The following is a 22205-nucleotide window of genomic DNA, read 5'->3' as shown; positions in this document are numbered from 1 at the left end:
ATATATATATATATATATATATATATATATATATATATATATATATATATATATATATATATACACACACACACACACATATATATATATATATATATATATATATATATATATATATATATATATATATATATATATATATGTATGTGTATATATATATATATATATATATATATATATATATAAAATACAGAACAGATCTGCATTACACAGTGTGGATACTTCTGACACACACACATAACACGGTCATTTTATGTCTTGTCAAATACGATACAGTTTGCTATGGTTGTCACACTATTACTTCAATCCCTTGATGGTCTTTTTTTTTTTTTTTTGCACACAGTGTCATTTATGCTAATTAAGGAGGGGCTGTGTCAAATACATACATGTAGCAGGATCATTCTGACTGTACCAATAATTAAAAGCACATTGCATTTTTCGTACAGTGTCACTGAAACATCCTAGGATCTTACTATAATGTCTTTACAGAAATGTTCCAATTTTACTTACTGAATAGTGGCCGTCTGCGTTTACAGCAGATGTAACTGTCATTGACCAGTTTTTTTTCTATTTAAAAAAATAAATTATAGGAAGTTCTAAAGTGTAATTATTGCTTAAATGTTTCTATTAAGATACCTTCACAGTACAAACAGGACTACTTTAAAATGCTGCCTTAAAAGTTGTGTTCACAACATGTTACCCCTGCTACTATGATTAATTAAAATTGAAATAATAATAATAATAATTTAACTATGCAAATAAGTGCTTTGTTTTTTTGCTTACTCAGCATTGTGAGTCATCATCAGACTCACTACACTGTAAAATGCCCTTTTTTTTAAACTTTAAATCAATAAATTTTCAAAGAAAGACTAACTGCTATGCTTATTGTAGGATAACTATTTTGTGTTGAACTATTTTTCAGCAGCAGGATTCCACCCTGTGATCTTTAGGATCATAAGCTAAGAGTTTATTGCTTGGTGTGAATGGTGAGCTCAGCTTATTGTTGAGGTTTCATCGATTTATAGACAATGGGGATGGAGGCCTGTATTGCATTCACATGAACGTGGTTTGCCTTTATTCAGAGATTTGAAATTCCTGCTGTAGCTCTGTGCCCTGTACCTGCTTGTGTTTTAGTTTTGTTTTTTGATCCCGAGTTTTTTCTAGCCCTTGCCTTGTCTTAACACAAGATCTGCAACAGGCTTACAAGAGATAAAGTAGTGTATTTGTCTCGGATCCTTCAGTTTGTCCCTTGAATTTGACAGATTTTGACCCATGGAACAATTTTAATTGTACCGAACTCATGTTGGCTTACCCCCTCCAGACATTCCATGCTTAGAACACGCATTTCCAAAATCTAGAAAACCATAGCATGATAACGGTATGATGACAGTACGAATCCAGAAAAAGTCATTGTAAATGTAGCCATTGTCTGTCAGGATACCAAGGCAAGTATTTGCAACTGGCACCCTGCAATGTGAAAGAGTGCTGTCTCCATAGTGTGTGTGTGTATATATATATATATATAGATAGATAGATAGATAGATAGATAGATAGATAGATAGATAGATAGATATAGTGTGTATTTTAATATAATTTGAGATTTTTTTAATGTGCTTAATGGAAAAACGGTAAAATCTTAAAACAGTTCTTAATGAGGAAAGTGGGTTTTTTTGGCTGTGGAGTTTTATTTGCCATATTAACATTTTTTAAATGTATTTCTTTCAATAAATGGTAACATTTGGGAAAAAACACTTTTCTTAATCTTTTTTAACTGTGAACGGATTGCCTCATGACTTATTTATTTCTGAAAAGGGTCATTAGAAATGTAGTAGTACCCCTGGCTGTGGCCCAAGCAGATACATTCAGAATGGCAGGGTTCATTCCTCGGGCACAATGCAGGCTTACTGCCCCCCAGACAATAGAGTGGCAGGGATTCCAGCTCCATTCAAAGCATTCTTCCCTCTCTCTACTCTAGCAGGGACAAATTCCACAGGCTCACTGCAGACTGCCATCCATGTCACAGCACTGTCCCTGGGAACATAAAAGAGGCTATATTTATAACGAGGCTCAGCATGGAGTGTGTAATGGTAATATAGCCAACTGAGAAACGACCCTGTTTAATTAATTTCTTAAGTATCCTTTCTCCCCGATCCTTGTGCAATTGTATTTTCATGTACCTAAGTAGTTGAAGAAGTCGGCTGCCCAGAGGAGACACTCAGTCGTTCTTTTCCCATCCTAATACTGTATTGATAATTTACCATCATTTTATTGTCAGGCCATATGTTGCAATGGGTTTACCTTGGTATACCACAATGAACTTCTATACGGGAGGCAGTTAAAGCTGTGACATTTTTTTTATTACAGTATTAATGGTGACAAGCTCAGAATTTTGGTGGAGTATATTGTAGTCTATTGGCATATTTGGAGCAAAGCATGTTTAAATTAGGGTAGAGTAGCGCGCTATATCCACTTGCAACACTCCCTTCCTCCCGAATCTCGCACAAATACATGCAACACCCTTAGAATATTTTTTATACTTGTTTAGGTTATCATATAGTTTTCACAAAAGAGCACAGATATTAAATTAAATTAAATTAAATAAAAGCAGAGTTGTGTGTATCCACGGTGCTAAAGAATAATAAGAGACCGGTCTGGTGATGATTGCACCGGTCTGGTGGTGATCCCCACCCCCCCATACCAGGAAGTTTGAGAACCTCTGGCATAGAAGATCCCCAAACCAAACAAAGTTTCCATTTTCAGCCAGTTCCTTCTGACAATGAATGTGGCAATACAGAGGATCACTTGATCCAAACAAAGGGTACACTGTTATTTCCAATACAGGTGCCAACACCCAGTGAAGCTGGTAGCTTATTTTACTATCAAATGATATCTGTTTGTGTGTGGGTTGGTGGGGGGGTGTGGGGCCAGCACTGAAAGAGGTATTATCTGTGCAACCCCGGGCTCCTGTCCACTACCCTAATTTTACTGTTAAATGATCCATAGGCAAATTAGTCAGACACATGGCTTTGGTTTTTGAGCTTTGAACTTTTCTTCACATTGTCTTAATTCTTTTTGTACATGAGTGTCTGTTAATTGTACGATATATTCCCTCTTCAGTTTTAAAGATTAAAATGACAATATATGTATCACAAATACATGATACCACACACGGGAATTTAATCATTTTTGTCAAGCAATATTATCTAAGAAACTTATTTCTCGAGGCACAAATACTGATTTTTTTATTGCTTGATGAATCATCCAGTAAGTTTGTTAAAGGTTTGCAATGGAAAATATCTAACTCATTCAGGGGGAACAAAATTACAAGTGCAAGCGTTCTTTTTATACTGGCCTCATTACAGCAATTCCACCTTACTTGCTCTTACCCAGAGATTAATTATTATTGTGTTTCGTTATTTGGAATGTGGTCCCCCAAGGAACTAGAATTAGTTTCAAATCCCCCATCCAAAAAAGATACACATACAGACTTACGTAACAAGAGCTTCAGATTATTGCAACATCAAAGCCCCTTGCAAGCCCCCTTGGCAGGAAAAGGCCACTTTTACACTAAGGGCTGAGGCACTGAGCTGATGAAATAGCGCATGGGAGATGGGGTGTTTATTTGCATGCACACAGGGAGGAAAGAGAGCAACATCACTGTTGTAGCATTTCCTGGAGGTTGCAGCTGAGGGACTGGGAGGGAGTATGGCCAATTTGTTATTGTTAAGGGACTAGGAGGCGGTGTGACTGTTGTATTATGCAACCAGTGTGGCCTAGTGGGTAGGGCTGAATGGCTGGAAACCAAATTTGATTAGTGGTTAGAGTAGCAGGATTGGGAGGAAGTGGGGAAGTTTCCTCCAGTTCTATACTTTTGACAATGTTTTCACAAACCAGCACATTTAAAAATGCAAAAATGCAATGTATTGAGGTTCTGTATTTTGAAAAGGAAGCTGATGTTGGTTCTCTTTTTTTTTTGTGGAGTTTGGTAAGCGAAGTAATTCATATGAAAATAAGTCAATATGAACGAATCAGCAAATGTAATGCATCGGATAATCCAATTCTGCCTTTATTATAACAGAGAACAGAACATATTTAGTAATGACTACAATGAAATAAACTATTATCCCTAAATGTACCCAGGCCAACTGAAAATGTAAAAATTTTGGAAGCTTGTGGTGCTGTTTTACCCCACTCAGACGGCTTGATTACTGAATATCTTGGCACCACATTGTATGTCATACCAGTCTTGGCTGCTGTTACTGCAGAAACCAATTTCTGGAATAATTTATGGTAGTAAATGGATAACATTGTGGGCGACGTATTTTAAGAATACTGCAGCGGTAGCCCAAATGCTAACCATTTACTGGCAATACAGAATAACTGGGGTTTTACTGGGGCTAAATGGGCAATAAATCCCCCATCTTGAAGAGCTGTATTATTTCAGCAATATATTAACGGAAAGAGAAACAGCTTGAATATACACTTTGGTTTAATTTTAGTTGAAATAAAGCAATTGGACATACTTTTTAAAAGTTTACAGTTTCATATTAAAATGAATTACTTAAAAAAGTGTTACTTAATTACAAAATGTTAAATCATAAATTAAGGATAAGCAAAACAATATTTCATGAAAGACTTTCAAGCAAAGATTGCATAAAAATGAACACAACAAAGACAACCAACCCCCCCTGTACAAAGAGACACGGAAAAGTGTTTGGCTTGTTAAACTCCAAGGCTACCAGGTCCCTGTGCTTACTGTCATACTGAAAGGGTTACATTTACACAACTTAGGCTAGGCCATTTCTGTCTAGAACCGCTTAAGATATTATTTTCTACTATATTATATATATATATATATATATATATATATATATATATATATATATATATAAATATAGAACACACACAAAAACACTGTAGAATGCCATATGCAAGGAATGCCTTTCCTAAATATTGTGTACATGTTCTGGTTTTATTCCTTTGGAATATAGGACCTGTAAGATAATTAAGATATCATGAATAACAATTTTGCTTATGACTGCAGTTTCTCCTTTACAGGTAACATGTGCTTTAATGTTTCTAAATGTACATTCAGAGTGCTCCAAAGTGTTTCTGCTACCTCAGAACTGTTTGAACAGCGCCTGGGGTCTGATAAAAAAAAAAAAAACAGCTGCAGATCTTAATAAAACTGCCTTTAAACTTAATAGCATGCTCTATTTTTTTATTTTTTTTTAATTGTATTTTGTAAAGTTACCATTTTAATAACATACATCCCCTGCCACAAAATTAGAGTTGTCAGTGTCATGGAAAGGTGGTTAGCATGCCCCACAACCTTTTTAAATGTGCCATATATACTGTAATCACAGACACTCAAAACTCATCACAGGTAGATATGCATGGCATAATAAGGGATTCTGTACATCACCACAGGATTAATATAGAGTTCAAGATTAATATAGTGATGGTACTTAGATCTGCCACTGTTTCTATTATTACAACAGCCCCCCGTGTGTGTTTGTACATTCTTACTATGTGCTGACAAATTCCTTCTGAAATGACTTATGAATGAATACAGCTCCAGCTCTACAGCACTACACAGCAATACACCGGTTTCATACTGGACAGAAAACCTTTTAGCCACCTGAGATTAAACTGCAGCGTACCTGTCTGCGTTTTTTTTTTTTGGTTATTCTTTGGCATATCTATATTTTTAACATAGTACATACATATGTATTAGACTGCAAACAGGTGCAGTGCATATCAAAGTTTCACAGTTAAATATTCTACCAATTTACAAAGAAACTACAGCTTTTCATTAACAAACCTCTGTTGAAAGGAATTATCGCAGCCTTTGGGGTTAATATTAATATTTGAGACACAAGGGGTAATAATATTGTACCTTTATAGCATTCTGAGCAGAAATTGAGCGATTGTGCATACAAACAGGATGTTTCCAAAAACAGATGCAACACAGAAGAGGGGTTTTCAAACTGACACAAAACCATGGTAAAAAAGAGAGCTGTCTTCTCTATTTCAAAGACTATATACTGCTGCTGTAGAAACTCAGGATTGAAAGAAAGTCCCAGGCACCCAATGGTATCTCAGAGAAGGCCCCACTACCAATGTTCCCCACCAATCAGAGTTCAAGAATGGGCAATGGTTGATTACACCACTGAAAGTCGTCATTTGTAGGGCACACTAAGGGCTCTCAACAACAAGTTAATATGGGCTTGACTTATTTACAGTCCAACCCAGACCACTTAAGATATCTTACTATTTGTGTTTGCAGCCTCTGTATGGTACACTGAAACACCCTATACGATATGTACTGATATGTTCTCATCTACATGTAATTGTGCAAAATGCCTTTCAGGAAAGCCCCAGTTTAATTTGTGAGTGGGTTTCACAGAGCAGGGATAGTACAAACTCTGGCAGTTTCAGAATACCCACATTGCCCCATAAGCATGCTTCAAAAAAAAAAAGAAAAATACAAAAATCTGTTGAGCTTTCTCGTGCGGAAGTATCCAGATAGTAAGAAAGTAAGCGGCTGAAATATTAGATCCTTTGTTATGTATTTACATTTGAAACATTCTTCTACAAATGTTCTGTATCAACTGTAATGCACAGGAATGTTTTTTGTTTTAAGCTGAATCAAAATCTCTATCATTATTAAATATCTGACAATTGATCCGATAAATGATATAGAAAGTATTTCCACAGCCTCTTCTCCTCCATTCACAATGATTGTCAGATTGTATTGCTCTATTTTTTTTTTCAGACTGCTCTGAATGTGTTTCTATATTTTAGTCACCTGGAAAAAAACCCCAGCAACCTCTGTAAGTGTGTACTGGAACTCTTCAAAATAAGGTCAAATGAGATACTGTAGGTGGTTCAGTTTTACAATGAGTACAAGCAGCACACTGTGTTTTTTTTTTATTCCATGCACACACATATTTTTCAAGTTTGAAAATATGTTTTTAGTGCCAAAAGTATGTTTTCCTGCCTTGGCTGCCTCCCCCACCCCCCTTCCCCAAATAATGACACATTAAAAAGTGGCCAGAATTCCAGATTGTAAGCCTAGCAGAAAACAACGCATTAAAAAAGCAAAGCAAAAAGACTTCTTGGAGGAGGTGTGGCTATAATTCCTAAAACAGGGCTGGAATGAGTTCTTTTTATCCGATACAACAGCAATGTTAGTTGGCACTATATCCAGCTATAACTCTGATTGTAGTTATGACTCACTAAACATTCCACTTAAACTTCCAAACATGAGACTGCCGCATGAGGCTGTCTGAAAATGCCCACAAATTGCCCTTCCAGCAAGCATAAAATATCAGAACATTGTACGGCTCCAATTCTAAAACAATTTAGGAGGGCTGTCGTGTTGGATAAAAAGAGTTACAACATACATCTACCTCTAGCCCCATCACTCTCTCACTGTCTCATTATTATTATTTTCAATATTATTACAATTCTTATTATTTCTTTTGTTGTTTGGTTTACAGCAGCACACAGGGTTTCTTGGTGGTGACGGGCAGCGGGTTGAGGAAGGCCCGAACTGCCTCAGCAAAGACCTCCTTGATGCCGTCCTGGTTGAGGGCTGAGCACTCCAGGTACTTGATTGCGTGGATCTGTCGGGCCAGTGTGGTGCCCTGCTGCTGGCTGATGGTGGTCTGGTTCTGCTCCTTGAGCTTCTTCAAGAGCTCAGCATCATTCCGTAGATCCTTCTTGGTGCCAACCAGCAGGATGGGCGTGTTGGGGCAGTGATGGGTGACCTCAGGATGCCACTTGTGCTTGACGTTCTCATAGGACGGCGGGCTGGCAATGGAGAAGCAGATAACAAAGACATTGGTCTGCGGGTAGGACAGCGTGCGCAGCCTGTCATACTCTTCCTGGCCTGCCGTGTCCCACAGGTTTAGGCTAATAGTCCTGCCATCCACAGTCACCTGGGCGCTGTAGTTGTCGAAGACAGTGGGGATGTACTCTTTGGGGAAGGCGTTGGTCGTGTAGGAGATCAGCAGGCAGGTCTTTCCCACGGCGCCGTCGCCCACCACTACACACTTTATACTCTGCATTCTTACAGGATCAGCTCTTCAACAACCTGCCACAGAAAAACTAATACATTCAGATGCTTTCATTAAAAAAAAAAAGACATGTATTTTTTTAAACCGCATGTAAAATTGATATCAACACACATTCTCTAAGGGTGCACTGTTATACCAAAAATGTTAAAGCAAACCACATGACCAATTCATGAAATTTCCAATTTGAATGCCATCAACACTGCAAATCACTTTCCAGCTGTATAGCCAATCACCTCTTTTCACCCACAGCACATATTGGCAAACTACTGAATACTGATAACAAAAGGAGGCTGACAGGTCACCGTCTGGCTTAGTCTGGTGGCGGACAAGTTGGGGTTGCTGTGACGTGTTAAAGCGACTCCAGAGGATTTTCCTCCCAAGCCTGTCTGACTGCAAAAGCCAATGCTGTATGCTGTATGTGTAATTAAAAACCAGAAATAATTAACTAGCTGACACCTCCCTATTCTGCACTAGTCAGAATTACCCAAATAAAAAACGTTCACAGCAATTTGATTGCCTGCTGAAAAAGAAAGCATAAAAGGGTACCAGCAAGTTATAAAATGGGTCTGAGGTGATTTTACTTCAGATTGTAGAAATAAAATCGGTGTACAAACGGGCTGCACTGACCATTCTTGTACAGTATGCTACAATTATTTTCATCTTTTACCTCTAAAATGTAATGGCATCTAATTCTGAGTTTCTTGAAATAAAGGGCTTAACAGTACTTCCACAAGCAGCCCATTTGTGGTTTACAACAGAGAAATGAGAATGACAGCCTGGCCTGGGTGTGTTATATGCTCTACATGCGATGGTGTAAAGTGCTATCACAGTTCTAAAATAAAATATAGAATATAGTGAAAGCATAATTAAAAAAGTAGGAAAGCAAGTAAAATCAAACTATGGTAAACCATGGTAAAGAACAGAAAATACAAGCATGGTAAAGTGGAAATAACTGTGAAAACACAGTAAGTCACCCAAAAACACTGCTAGCCACTTAAACGCAGGTTTGAAACATTAGGCTGGTTTTGCCAATTACACAGACACAGTTACAGCCTGGAAGTTACAGTGCGTGTCGATGTGCTCAGTTTCTAGATTCATTAGCCAGAGTCACTCGCCGTGTTCCGTCAGGGTCTGTCTCTTAGGAAACAGTTAGTGACTCACTGCTGTATTCTCTTTACAGTGCTGCTTGGAGACCAAAGCGTTTCATTTCTAATTGGTATCATTATGAACCCCAGGGATAAGTAAGGAGTCCCATCGCTGCTATATATTACAAATTTAGCCCCCAAGGACCAGTTCATGAATAGATCTATATATCCTGCCAGCGTTTAATGTAATACAGTAACACGGTTAGGGTGACAACCAAAGCTCACACATACACATGCACATTCAAATTACAACCTATATTTATATTGTCACGTGAACTAAATAGTCACAAATGGTTGACATCTTAACTAAGGTACGTATCACATAACAAAAACTGTCACAACTAATGTATAAATACCTTATTCTCAGATATAAATACTCAAATGTGTATTCCTGGTGCAAGCAAAAAATATCTTTATTAACTGAAAAAAAAGTAACCTAAAGGTGCATCAATATCACTGCTTCCCTCACATGCAGCCAGCAACAGCCAATCAGTACTTAAATCACTGAAACAACACAAGCCGGGTACAAAAATGACCAGAAAATATGGTATTAATGCCAACAGTCTCCATCTACAGCCCTATCCCCATTCCTGATGAAAAAGGCTGTACTGTGATGCTTTTGCCACCATTCACTTGGGAAGCATGGGGGAGAGTCAATAAAAAAACAACACCTGCATTTTGTTCCTGTTCAACGGCGGAATTCCGTCAAACTTTATAGACTGCGTATGTTTGTTTTTTTTAATATATTAAGGGCTTATAGAAATTAAACTTTTTCTAATGACATAGTGCCTGGGGCATGTCCTGCGATAACTGGAAGTTCAACTGTATCGCACCATAAAAAAGGTAGATAACATGGTTCATAAAGCCGCTGAGCATTTTCTTTATTGAACCTACTTATTCAAGCAACCTTCCATCTGAGCAAGTGTGAAATTAGGTTCTAAAAATTAAGCATTACCCCATAATTCTGTGTAAGCAAGTGAAGGGTGAAGTCACTTGAACTCTCTGTGCCTCAGTCCCACCCCTTTCATCTTTGCTGTATGCTAGAGAGATTAACCTTGTAGTAAACTATCAAGACTGAGCTTTCACTGGGAGATCACTTCAAAGTCAATTAACCTCCCCCCCCCCCCCCCCCCCCCCCCCCCCAAAAAAAAATGCAGATAAGTTCTAGAACTTTCTGTAAACCGGAACTAAGCAATTGTTTTGATTAAAAATGGCTGCTTGCAGTCAGCATGTGAGTGGCTGCCTGCCTGCCCTCTTAACTCTGTTAGTTCGGGGAAGTTAGCAAACAATAGCAAGAACGCCCTTTACTGCCTCCCTCCCTCATACTCTCTAACGTCAGCTAAGCAAATTCAAAACCACGGTTTGATAAGATCAGCCTTTTCACACACTGACTTTCATAAGATGGTGAACTTTATTTAATTTGCAAAACATGGAACACAGACCCTGTGCCAGGGAGAGAGACAGGTGGAGGAAGTCTCATGAGAGTGTGACCTGAACGTGACCAGAAAATAGTTCAGCCAAACTGAAATCCTGACTCAAAATCTTCTTTTCTGTATAAAAACTGGGTTAATGCACTTCTGGCCTTTCACCTCTGGAGGCCCGGTGTCAAATCCGGATTAGGTCACTCAGTGAAAGGGGTTTGGTGGCCTTGTTTAAAATGAAATAGTGAACATGTGTTCACAATGGAGAAACCATGGGTTCAGGACAGACAAATTAAATACTGGTGCATTACCTTAACAACAGTCATGCTTGATATAGTGTATAAGGATAAATAAGGATTGTGAAGAACATAATGTTTCAGTGAGCATTTTTAAATATTGCTTGGATCAATATTGATTTAAGAGCATGTTCTGACATGCCCAGGGCATGGCATGGGAATTTTATAGCATTCATTTACATGTCTATGAAAAATACAAAGTTCATAAGCTTGCAGTCTGGAGACACATCATGCATGGAACAAGATAGGGTAAAAGTAAAACCCATATATGTTTTACCACAATTGGATGAGCAGTTCTCTAGATATAACTTAAAATACATGTGTGCCTGTAGCATGGCAGCAGGACAGAGCCATGCGCATTACTGAGAAGGGGAAGGGCAAAGCCCTGCTTGTTTATACGTTTTTATTATTATTATGTGTAACTATGACAGTGAGGGCCATGTTGTTTTTGTTTTTATTTATTGTATTTAAATATGTCGCCATAGCCGCATTGTTTTGTTTTTATTTAAAACGTGTTCTGGCAGAGGTGAGGTCGGCAGCTCAACCTCTGCCAGGAGTATATTAAAAAACACCTGTGCAGAAGGTGGCCATCTCCCAAATTAATTAGGTGATTAATTTGTTGCTAATTGGGAGATGGTCACCTGTTTAAAAAACCTTCAGCTCTCCATGTTCTGGGTGGGTGTTCGGAGGAGGAACAAAAAACAGTATAGGATCAGTGAAGGCGATTTGCCCAGCCTGACCTATGGTTTGTGTTCATGATATGTTTTTGTTTGAACCTTTTATTTCGCTCTGTGAGCAGTATTTATTTTATTATTGTTTGAATAAACGGTGCTGCAGCGTCTTTTTCACTGCAGTACGTGCCTGTGTGTTTTGGTTCCTTCTTCTGGCCTGACGTCACTACAACACCATTCCTGTCACAGTGACATACTGTACATACGCAGGTTAAAACAAAAGCACCGGCACCTTGTTAGATCCTCAGATTATAACACTCTTAATGATGCATGCTCAAAAATGTCCAAGGAGATACACCCCTACAGGGTAATGTGCAACCAATGTCGCTCTCGAGCCACCTTCAAGCAGTAGCACATTCATCTATCATAAATAAATAATGCTGGGACAAATATCCGAATATTCGAAAATATATAATTGCTACAAAAATGACCTTGCACTTATTTACCGTCTCATCAGAATTTGCACAACAGTTTTGAAAAATTGGCAAATTAAAGCGCTCCATGTGACATGTGAGACTAGTGAGTGCTTAAGTATGTGAGCTTGCCTCATACACTGAATGCATGCCTGCCACAGAGCTCCCCTGGGTCCTAAACCCTGCCAAGTATAGACAGGGATTGCAGTAACCATACACCGGCCATGTCTTTTGCAGATATTAAAGGTTTGCTGATATAAGGGGGTTTAACAGTAGAGTTTTGAGCAAAATACGGGAGACGTCCAGGAGAAGGGTCCAAAATAAGGGAGACTTCCGATGACTACAGGAGAGTAGACAGGTCTGCAAGACCCAACTTCCTGAAAATGTTGTGTAGTGATTTATACATAGACTGTATATCAAGGCTCGAAATTAACGTATACTTGGTAGCATTTTGCTACTAGTTTTTTATCCAGTAGCATTTTCCTGATACCTCAGGTTGCATTATATGACCGACCCTGGTGAACACTTACATAATTACTGGTATTAGTTTTTTTTTAAACACGTACATTATTAGCATATCTCATAATGCGGGAAACCATTGCTAATAGAGCTTCTCGAGGTTTGTACCGCCCCATGTAGATACGCATGAGGCCCAAAATAAAAATCCTATTGTTTGGACAGTGGTGTACACAGACCTACAGTACAGAACAATGTGGACACAATTTAAATGGGATGTGGGCTGTATTCTTATCTACAGGGGAATGACAAAAGAAAAGGCACTTTTGCAAATAAAAAAAAATATATATATATATATATATATATATATATATATATATATATATATATATATATATATATATATTTTACTGCATCATCATTCACACAGGTGTTGCTTTAAAATAAGCAGCTTTCAGGAGCTCTAACAGCTGTTCATCCATGTAAGACAGAGCACTCGCCATTGCCTGACGTGAAGTTTTTGCTGCAGCAGAAGAAAAAGGTGTTTTTCTTTTAAACCAGCACTCCATTTTTTTTTTTTTTTTTTTTTAACTCTTTACACTCAGTCCTATTTCTGCCTGTTTTCCACTGTTTTCATTTATGTATGTTTAACTACTGGATAATTTGTGCTGCATGAATTTAACGTATCAAATGAAAGGCCACAAAATGTCCTGTCATAGTTTGTAAGTTGAAACAGGATCAGGGATACTATATGTGGTAGAGATGAGAATATATGTTTAAAAAAAAAAAAAAAAAGAAAAAAAAAAAAACATTTTTCCAAAATAATCATGTTTGGTCACTGCCATATATATTGTAATCAAGATGGCTCTACACAACTTATTCTTTACTCCTGGGACATTTTTTCTATTTTAACATGTTACATATTGTAAGGTCTTGCTGTAAAATAAAGGCACACACACACTCGGGGGCCACTGCCACCCCCTGCCCCTGCTGCTATGCTGTCTCTGCCTGCGTTCAGAGCAAATATTTAAATTATGAGCGAATCTCAGAATATGACAATTCTGTGTTCATCCCATAACTATAAATAAATACACTTTAATTCTTATTTTATCATTTAAAACATCAGTTGTTAACCCTTGCCCTTGGCTATAGATCATGCCCAGGTTTGGGGTTCAATCAGGAAATAAATATGTGTTTAAAACAAAGTCCATACACTTCGTAACAATCCAGCTGGTATTCACAGTCTAATGAACCTTCTCAATCTGTTTCATAGATTTCCACAAATGTGTGCAAAACCCACAACCAACCTCAGCTGCATCAGTCAGCGTGCTTGCCTGACACTTGCAATAGCCCATTCTCTGTAAAGACATGGTTTGTTTCAGGCTTCTTGGAAAGCTAGGCTTGGAATTAGTGCTTTTATCAAAAGAAAATGACATTAAAACAGACTTTGTAGATTTGTGAAGTACTTGCATGAATGGCTGGTTGTGAAAAGAAAATCAAACAAGAATAAATGGGTGGGTTAACTGTTTGGAACCATATAATATTAAAGTTTAGAAAAGAAAATCGCACACACAGTAGATTCTCAACCCTGCTCCTTGAGTGATACAATACTTTATTTGATCTAGAGATACAAGCAGAAAGCAGTGTTTAATTTGAGAAGCTGCAAATGTGCAGAAACCACCAAGCACAGATCGACAACAAGTGAAATTACCACAGGCAGGAAAACGTGAAATTATACCAGCAGACACGGATGTTCATTCCTAATGAGCTTTACCATCTGAATATTCTCAACTGTAAAAACTGGCCCTATTCACAACACTTTGAGGTTTATCAAATGTTTTTTGGGTAGTTATGAACATTCTCTTAGGTTTGAAATACGCTAATAAACCCTCTCCAAAACAGATGGCAAAGGTTTCATTATCGCAACTGGATGAGCGGTTCGTAAGACATAAGTAATCAAAATGCGCTTTCCCAACCATTAACAAAATACTATTTAAAACAGAAATGAATGTTTTGTGAATGGAGGGCCAAGTGTTTTTAGGAAGCTAATTAAGCAAATGTGATAATGATTTGTTTCAACCTTTCACTGGTTCAAATAAGTGAACCACTTCAATGTCAATGCTGATCATCGTTTACATCAGCTCTGAAAGTTTGTCCCATTCATTTGTAAATGCTGGTTCTAGAATATACAAGGACAACATTATTCTTGTCCTCATAATAATTAACTCTTTTTATCCAACCAACGTCTTTGGTGTTACAGTAAGTAAGCCCAGAACTCCATTGAGGGTATACTGGAATTATGCAAGTCCTTCTTAAGATGGCTCGGTGCAAGTATGAAAACTCCCAGTTATCTTAACTAATATATTCTTCTCCTTTCTTAGATTCACTTTGTATCATTTTCTGTCTTCATCAACCTGCTGTAGACAGCCAGAAGAAGTTTGAGAGCTCTAAGGTCAGGCACTTTTAACACGTCCCCAGGAAGTGATGAATGGAACAAAAAGTTACATAGAAAATGATTCTAAACAAGCAGAAGAACACATTAGTAAACATAACTCTGATATTTCATGTGCCAGGTTGCTCTTTAAGCTCTTTGACAACCTCAGGAATTTTAAAAAGTGCCAAGTCTAAAGATGATGTCAGCTTAACCATGTCGTATCCTGGATACAACAACTGTAGCCAGTGTCCTATGCAATGGTGTTCTGGTTGTGTTGAAACTTATTTAATTAACACACCGGACACCCAATAAATTATTACATTAAGCATTTATGATTTTAAGCCATTAACAGCATACTTTAAAACTTTCTTGCAAATTAATGAATCCTTTGGCTGTGTACAAATGACAAGTGATCAAAGCGTAATTTGAAAATATTCCACACTTATTGAGTGCCCAATACCCCCCTCTGTAGCCAGAAAGGAGAGATCAGCTGCAGTTACGAGTTATGCATTGCGAAACGCACAGGGGGCACAATCTCTCCAACGGCTGTAACTGACGGTCACATAGAGCATCACCATTCTAAACCGCTTCCACGTGCAATAAAGGAACAGAGGCACCGTGTTTCTGAATGAGCTCTGCCTGTGTGAAACAGATCAATGAAACAAACTCTGCCCTGCACTTCCATAATATACAAACAAGGTAACGTGTTGAACAGTTTGCTGTCAAAATGTATCTCACAGAATGCAGTTGCAATTTATTGATCAGGCATTGCTAATAAAAGCCACCATGCTCTGGGTTTATTTCTGTTTTACCTCTGTTTTCAATCTGTCATTAGAGACGGGAGAGACACACTCAGCTTGATTAGTCGAGTCGAGCTCCTTACTCATTTTTCTAACACCACCGACGTTTTTCCTTTTCTTCTCCCAATTCCAATTCGTCTTGTTTTTAATAACAAAAATATATTCAAGGATCCAAATCTTATCATTCAAATTGCAAAACCTGATTTGCTACTGTATCTATGGTGACACCTATTTTACCCAGGTTTGGATTTATTTATTGATTGATTCAATCCTTTATCAGACAAACCAAGATGAATGTAGGTATTTGTGGTCCAGAAAGAATTACAGGTTTTGTCTTTGTCACTGGCGTGCACTGAATTATGGGAAAAAATACTATAGCTTGATCTAAATCTCCCATGCCTTGGCGTTTGGCCATATTCATAAAGCATTTACCTCAGTGCTAAGTTTGATTTATTTTTGTGAAGCAAAAATCTAACTGCTAATGTTGCAGTACTAGCTAGAAACTAGAAAGGTGAATGTAGGAGGTCTTGAATTAGCCTCCTTTTAAACATCGACATTTTCTGTTTGGAAAATAAAAAACAGGTGTTAACTTAGCGCGGTTGTAAATATTTTATGAATCTGGCCCTTTGTGTTGAGATTCTGCTAAAATATCTTCAAATAAGAAAGTGAAACCATTTTGCTCACTGAGTCAACAGTCCAATTTTCAGGTTAAGCAGCAACTTACAAAATTAGAAAATTACACACAAAAACAAAGTGGCTAGAATCAAAGTAAATACAGAAATAACAACAATATAGAAAGTTATACAAATACAGTCATTTGACTTTCCATGGGGATTCAGAAGAACAACTGAGCCCCGGGTTTCATAAAGCAGACTGGCCCTCAGTGTGTTAAGCGGAATAAGGAAGTTAAAAAAAAAAGTTTTCAGAATGAAAATAAAAAGCAATATAAATCAAAGGTCCAACTATATAAGAGGCAGTAAAAACAACTGTTTGGCATTGGTTTTGAATAATCCAAGGCCTATTCTACATACAAATTATTCAAGGCAGAAAGTGTGTTGATACACAATTCTTAATAAATAGCGTTAATAAGATGGAAGTAAAACTATTTAGTTATAAAACTTTAATAATGTCTGAGACATTTTGGGTGGAAACCAGTTTCATTTTATTTTCTTTATTCACAAGAAACTTTGTAACCATGGTTTCTAAATGAATTTTTGGCATCAAGTGACACACTCCACCCTGCCTCTATACCCAAAGAAATTTAAAACCATCATGACCTCATTATGGAAGCCATATTAGGTCAGAGGTTAATGTCACCATCACTTTAAGCACACAGTGTTGATTTTATTTGACCCTAGTAATACCGTATGTAGCATTCTAAAGCTATGTTCATTCATAAAAAGTTAAATAATGCAGTAAATACTGTAGTAAAGGTTACAGTCAATATATTGCAATAAAATGTACATCATGCAATGTTTTAATAAATTAAATAACAGCATAATATATTTGGTTATATTTAGACACTTTGACTTGGGCTGTTATTATACAGTTGTATAACAGTTGTTATACAAATTCACCTTGATTATTATCCCTGCAGTGTGCAATAAACCCAGACCTTACACTGACATTGCCTCTGTCTGCTACTTGCAGGATTTGCAGCATCCTCAATATAAGACACTTCCCTCTAACGCTGTCTCTGACATAAGGCAAACCACAACACTGAAATGTTTATCTCTATCACTAAACCACCACACAAGCTGACATAATTGTATGATACAGTGGGGACATATTTTTAAATATCTACTATAGTGGACCATATTCAAAAAGCGTTAAATGACTGTAACTCAGGCTTTAAAATCCATTTAACATACCTTGCACTTGCAACGTTATCACAGCCTAGCTCCCCTTTTCTTATCTTGAATATCTTTTGGCTCCTTGCTTGTATTTTATACTTTGGAATATGCAGATATATTTAAAAAACAATGCAAAGATGAAAAGTTCCTGCTGCTTCCTGGTACCGAATCACCCCATGTGTTGTAGCATCAGGAAACAGGAGTTTATCTGCATTGTAAAGGGGTTGGACAAAAAAAGTAATTGATGTTTAAATGGCTATGGAGGGCTATGCGTCCATTCGTCAGCGATTACTGATTTCTGAAGGGAGGTTAAGAGCGGTAATCTCCCAAAGAGAATGGGCTGCTGACTTAAGGGACACTCTTCTAGTTCTTGGTGCCTAAGCTGTTCTGCAGCACTTCCTGTGATTCCATTTCCCACAATGCTCACAAGAAGACTTATAGCACAAGATAAGTACTTTGCAATGGACATGTCCCCAGCTCAGGCTTGCAGGTCAGGTTCCTTTAAAACAGATACCATCTCCTAACAAAGACGTTCCCAAGCTATGGCCTTCACTACCTCTGCCAATCGGGTGTCAGTTCCTCATTACTGTGCAAAGTTTCAGAGACAAACCAAAGTGCCTACACTTCAAAAACAACACGCTGGGGTCCTACTGAAAGAATAGGTCCGGATTAATTGACATGCTGTAGAGCAACACGGCCTCACAACGTACAGGATAACTTTGTTACAGTCCGTCCTCTAGGGTACCTATTCTAACTCGTGATTCCCCCACTCACTCGAGTGCTGCTGGTTGCTGGGAAGCTTGTGGAGAGCATACCCAGGTTATCCAAAAACAGGACAGAGCCTCAACTTCCCCATTGAGCCCCTTGATAACAATGCAATATGAAATTATTCTGCTCCACGTTAGACTAGGTTAAGGGTGGGGAGATCTGGAAACGGTCCAGTCAGTAGCTGATTCAAGTTTACCACAGTACATGTGCAGTAATGTTGCAGTTATTATGCCTGTACCATTTTTAAACAATGCTTTATCACAGATATAAGTGGTACTGCCTCCCTGTGCTTAACCTTACCAAGGTTTCACTTTGCTTTACTACACTTTGCTATGCATGTACCATGTTATATCACAGTAAGCTTTTATAAGGATGAGCCCAACTTCTGTCTATTTCACAAGCACCATGGATGTTAAAAAAAATCAAAGTGCAAAAATTACAATGCTGTGCAAGCTATCTGCAGCTCTATCAGTTCTGGCAATATCAAGTTGTTTATTATACGCATCATAGTATTTCTGTTGTTATTTTAGCTATCATAATTTCCATCACTGACGATGGAAGAAATTGACACAGTCGAACAACAAGTTTAACCAAAGAAAACAAGGGAACGTCTTAAAATACATCTTGTTTAAAACTAAAGTTTTCTAGAATGAAGTGGGAAAAAAGTGGGAAAAAAAACCCACACAGAACTCATACCATAACACATACTCGAGCTTCAAAAAACTAAATATAGGTCAGTCTTGGGAGTGGCCCTACGCGAGTTTCTCGACTCAAAATAGAGGAAGCAAGTTCAGCTGACATAAAATTAAAAACAGTTTGCAGAAACTTTTGTTAGGTAAAAGGTCTGCCTTTTAACTTTCAGTGGTACAGGCCCTTCGTATGTAAAACCACAGCAACAATATGGACTTTGAATGTCCTCCCTTGCCAATATACACATTCTTGTTCTGTATTATTGCTTCCACAGTAAATTATGAGGCGGGTGCCTGCGAAACCGTTATGCCAGAAAAATCTTACTTCACTAACGAACGAAAAAAAAAAAAAAAAGCTCATTCATATTGCTTTTTGGTTGAGTTACTATTAATGTAGTTCATTGAAAATACTTTTTTTTTTAAAAGAACAGTTAAAATAAAAACTCACCTAACATAATCTTGACTTCAAAACACTGCTTCCAAACAGCCGGACCCTGCTCTGACAGGCAGCCTCGATCGGTGCGTCTGCTCCTCCTCTCTCGTTCTCTCTCTCAGCTGCACGGTAAGGAAGTGAGTGTACTTGCAGAGAGGAAGTTAGATACAAAAAAACGCAGCGGTTATGAGGAAGTATTATAATATTTATAAATGTTTTAGGGGAGAATACACTTAGTATGCACATTCAAAATGAACACTTTCTTCTCCGGGGTTAGCGTGAGGCGGCGCGGCAAAGTTAAGCGTGTGAACGGTTATATTACAAGTTATGTTACTCGGGTAACACAGCTCATACCGGTAACTTATTGTTTTTTAGTACAGTATCTTTCGTGTATTGTTGTGCCACTTATCCAATTACAGCACTGTTAAACGAGGTTTTTAAATCCATTATCATTGCTCCCGTTTTCTCATATTGAAGATATGATTATTCTTTGCTTACTGTTCATACTTTAATTTGAGACATGTAGATTTAAGTACGACGCTATAGATCATTTAAAAGGTGTTTCCTCTTGTGCTGTAGGTCACATGGCCTGGATGCTGCTTAACCATTTGAGTGAAACTGAACTACAGTGTAGAATTTGTATCAGAAAGTAGAGGTAACCTTTAGCATTGCCTTTGAAATATACGGTACGCACATTCCAGATTGAAGATGTACACCTGGTATGCTTTGAGATTAAAATAATTTAGTATAATTATATATGTTATATTATTCAATATAGTATGTATTTGAGTGACCATCAGTAATGCTAGTTAACTTTAAGAGTATTGAAAATAAAGTTCACCAAGTTCAATAATATAAATAAACAGGTTTCTCGCGCAGATGTGTGGAAACAGTGTCATTGGCGCCACCTGCTGTAAAATGAAAATTGAACACTAGTGTCCAATATGCCTGCATACTGAAACATGTTGCTGTTTAAGTAGGGTACCTAATTTTACAGCGGTAACAATTGACTGCAATGTAAAGCCACCTTCAATATGTGTCATTTTACTAAAATAACATTTTAACGAATGTGTTAAAGCTTGGGTCCTGTGTAAAAAAAAAAAAAAAAAAAAAAAAGCAAACCTCTAGGTTTACTAACCCCTGCTAAAGATTTTAGCTGATAGTGAAAGATAGAAATACAAAGATGAAATACAAAGATGGTATGTAAGGCACCAGCTTAAACTGCTTTATACAGTAATTACGCATTACAGTAAAACAGCATTAGTCTTTTTTTATTATGATTTTTTAAAAAGTAAGATATCACAATTTCTAACTATGAACAGCAACAGAATTCTCCGTGGCATTGTTGCCAGTTTAGCAAATTGGTCGACAGAGTTGTCGACTTGTAAACACGATGGAGATTTTATAAATGAGAATGTGACGTATGATGCAGCTAATTTAGCTACTCTGAATAAAATCTGGTGATATTCTAGAGGCTTTCCCTTCTAAATACATTTTAAAAAATACTAAATAATACTTTAAATTTAAAGCCTGACCCCCATACAAAGATTTGCTTATTTAGGCTACTCCAAAACCAAACCAGTTATACCCATCTCTCACAGGCCACCACGAGCAAGGTCTCTGAGGCTGCATTTATACCCATCTCTCACAGGCCACCACGAGCAAGGTCTCTGAGGCTGCATTTATACCCCACAGGCCACCACAAACAAGGTCTCTGAGGCTGCATTTATACCCATCTCTCACAGACCACCACGAGCAAGGTGTCTGAGGCTGCATTTATACCCCACAGGCCACCACGAGCAAGGTCTCTGAGGCTGCATTTATACCCCACAGGCCACCACAAACAAGGTCTCTGAGGCTGCATTTATACCCATCTCAGACCACCACGAGCAAGGTCTCTGAGGCTGCATTTATACACCACAGGCCACCACAAACAAGGTCTCTGAGGTTGCATTTATACCCATCTCCCACATGCCACCACGAGCAAGATTTCTGAGGCTGCATTTATACACCCTTGAGCACTCCAGCCCTGCAGTCGTGCGTGCCAGGCTCCTAAATTACGTCATCATTCTACGCTACAGCTGGATCATATGATACGGGTGATCAATTGCTTTGTGTTGTGAACATTGCAAATGTTATTGTTTAAAGCAGAAGATCCTCCTCACGCCTGCAGAGACACTTGCGCGTTCCTATAGGCTGTAAGGACTGTCAGTTTTGCAGCAGATGCACAAGATTCCCCAGCCCGCCTTTCCCCACAGCTCCACCATTCAGAGGTAACGATTTTTATGATTGACATGGTACATCATCTACTACCTCACGTCTACACGCAACAGTGGCAGGCAACGGCAAGGCATGAATGTGCAAAACTATTTTCAGATGTCAGACAGACAGGTGCTTATTGATTCCTTCGCCTCATCTTCATCGGGAGTTGTTGGAGAAACTGAAGCATATTTGGCCCTCTATTGCTGAACACAGGGGCAGTGTGGGTCATTTAACTGAGCTGTGCAAGCTCAATATAAGGATTCCCATGCATCTGGCCTGAGGCTGCATAGGTCTAAGTGTTCAGCTATCACTGACCATTCATTAGCGCCACATTTCATCAGTGAGCTAGTGTCAGATGTTGGTGGCAGTCCATTCAGCTTACTTAAGTTAGAGATGAATCAAATGGCATTTCTGTGGTCA

The 22205-nt window shown here is 38.1% G+C and overlaps 1 protein-coding gene across 2 annotated transcripts; it reads right to left on the bottom strand.

Annotated features, from left to right (window-relative positions):
• Positions 1-4899: 4899 nt before the first annotated feature.
• On the bottom strand, positions 4900-19664 carry LOC121302658 (rho-related GTP-binding protein RhoG-like). 2 transcript variants are annotated; one of them, XM_041232692.1, is made up of 2 exons: positions 19539-19664; positions 4900-8115 (listed from the first exon to the last, which is right to left on the bottom strand). In XM_041232692.1, exon 2 carries the CDS (start codon positions 8073-8075, stop codon positions 7500-7502), a length of 576 nt encoding a protein of 191 aa, XP_041088626.1. In that variant the 5' UTR covers positions 8076-8115; positions 19539-19664; the 3' UTR covers positions 4900-7499. The 2 variants fall into 2 exon arrangements, with proteins under 2 accessions (XP_041088626.1, XP_041088625.1); XM_041232691.1 differs by having other exon boundaries at positions 4900-8101; positions 19539-19663.
• Positions 19665-22205: the final 2541 nt, after the last annotated feature.

The sequence above is a fragment of the Polyodon spathula genome, chromosome 30 (genome assembly GCF_017654505.1).
Source record: "Polyodon spathula isolate WHYD16114869_AA chromosome 30, ASM1765450v1, whole genome shotgun sequence".
NCBI classification, from domain to species: Eukaryota; Metazoa; Chordata; class Actinopteri; order Acipenseriformes; family Polyodontidae; genus Polyodon; species Polyodon spathula.
Note: the sequence above shows the minus strand (reverse complement) of the source record. Positions and strands in the feature narration are given on the sequence as shown.

Excerpts from the sequence above, each read along its gene's own strand:
- LOC121302658 (XM_041232692.1), bottom strand. The coding sequence starts at position 8,075 with ATGCAGAGTATAAAGTGTGTAGTGGTGGGCGACGGCGCCGTGGGAAAG.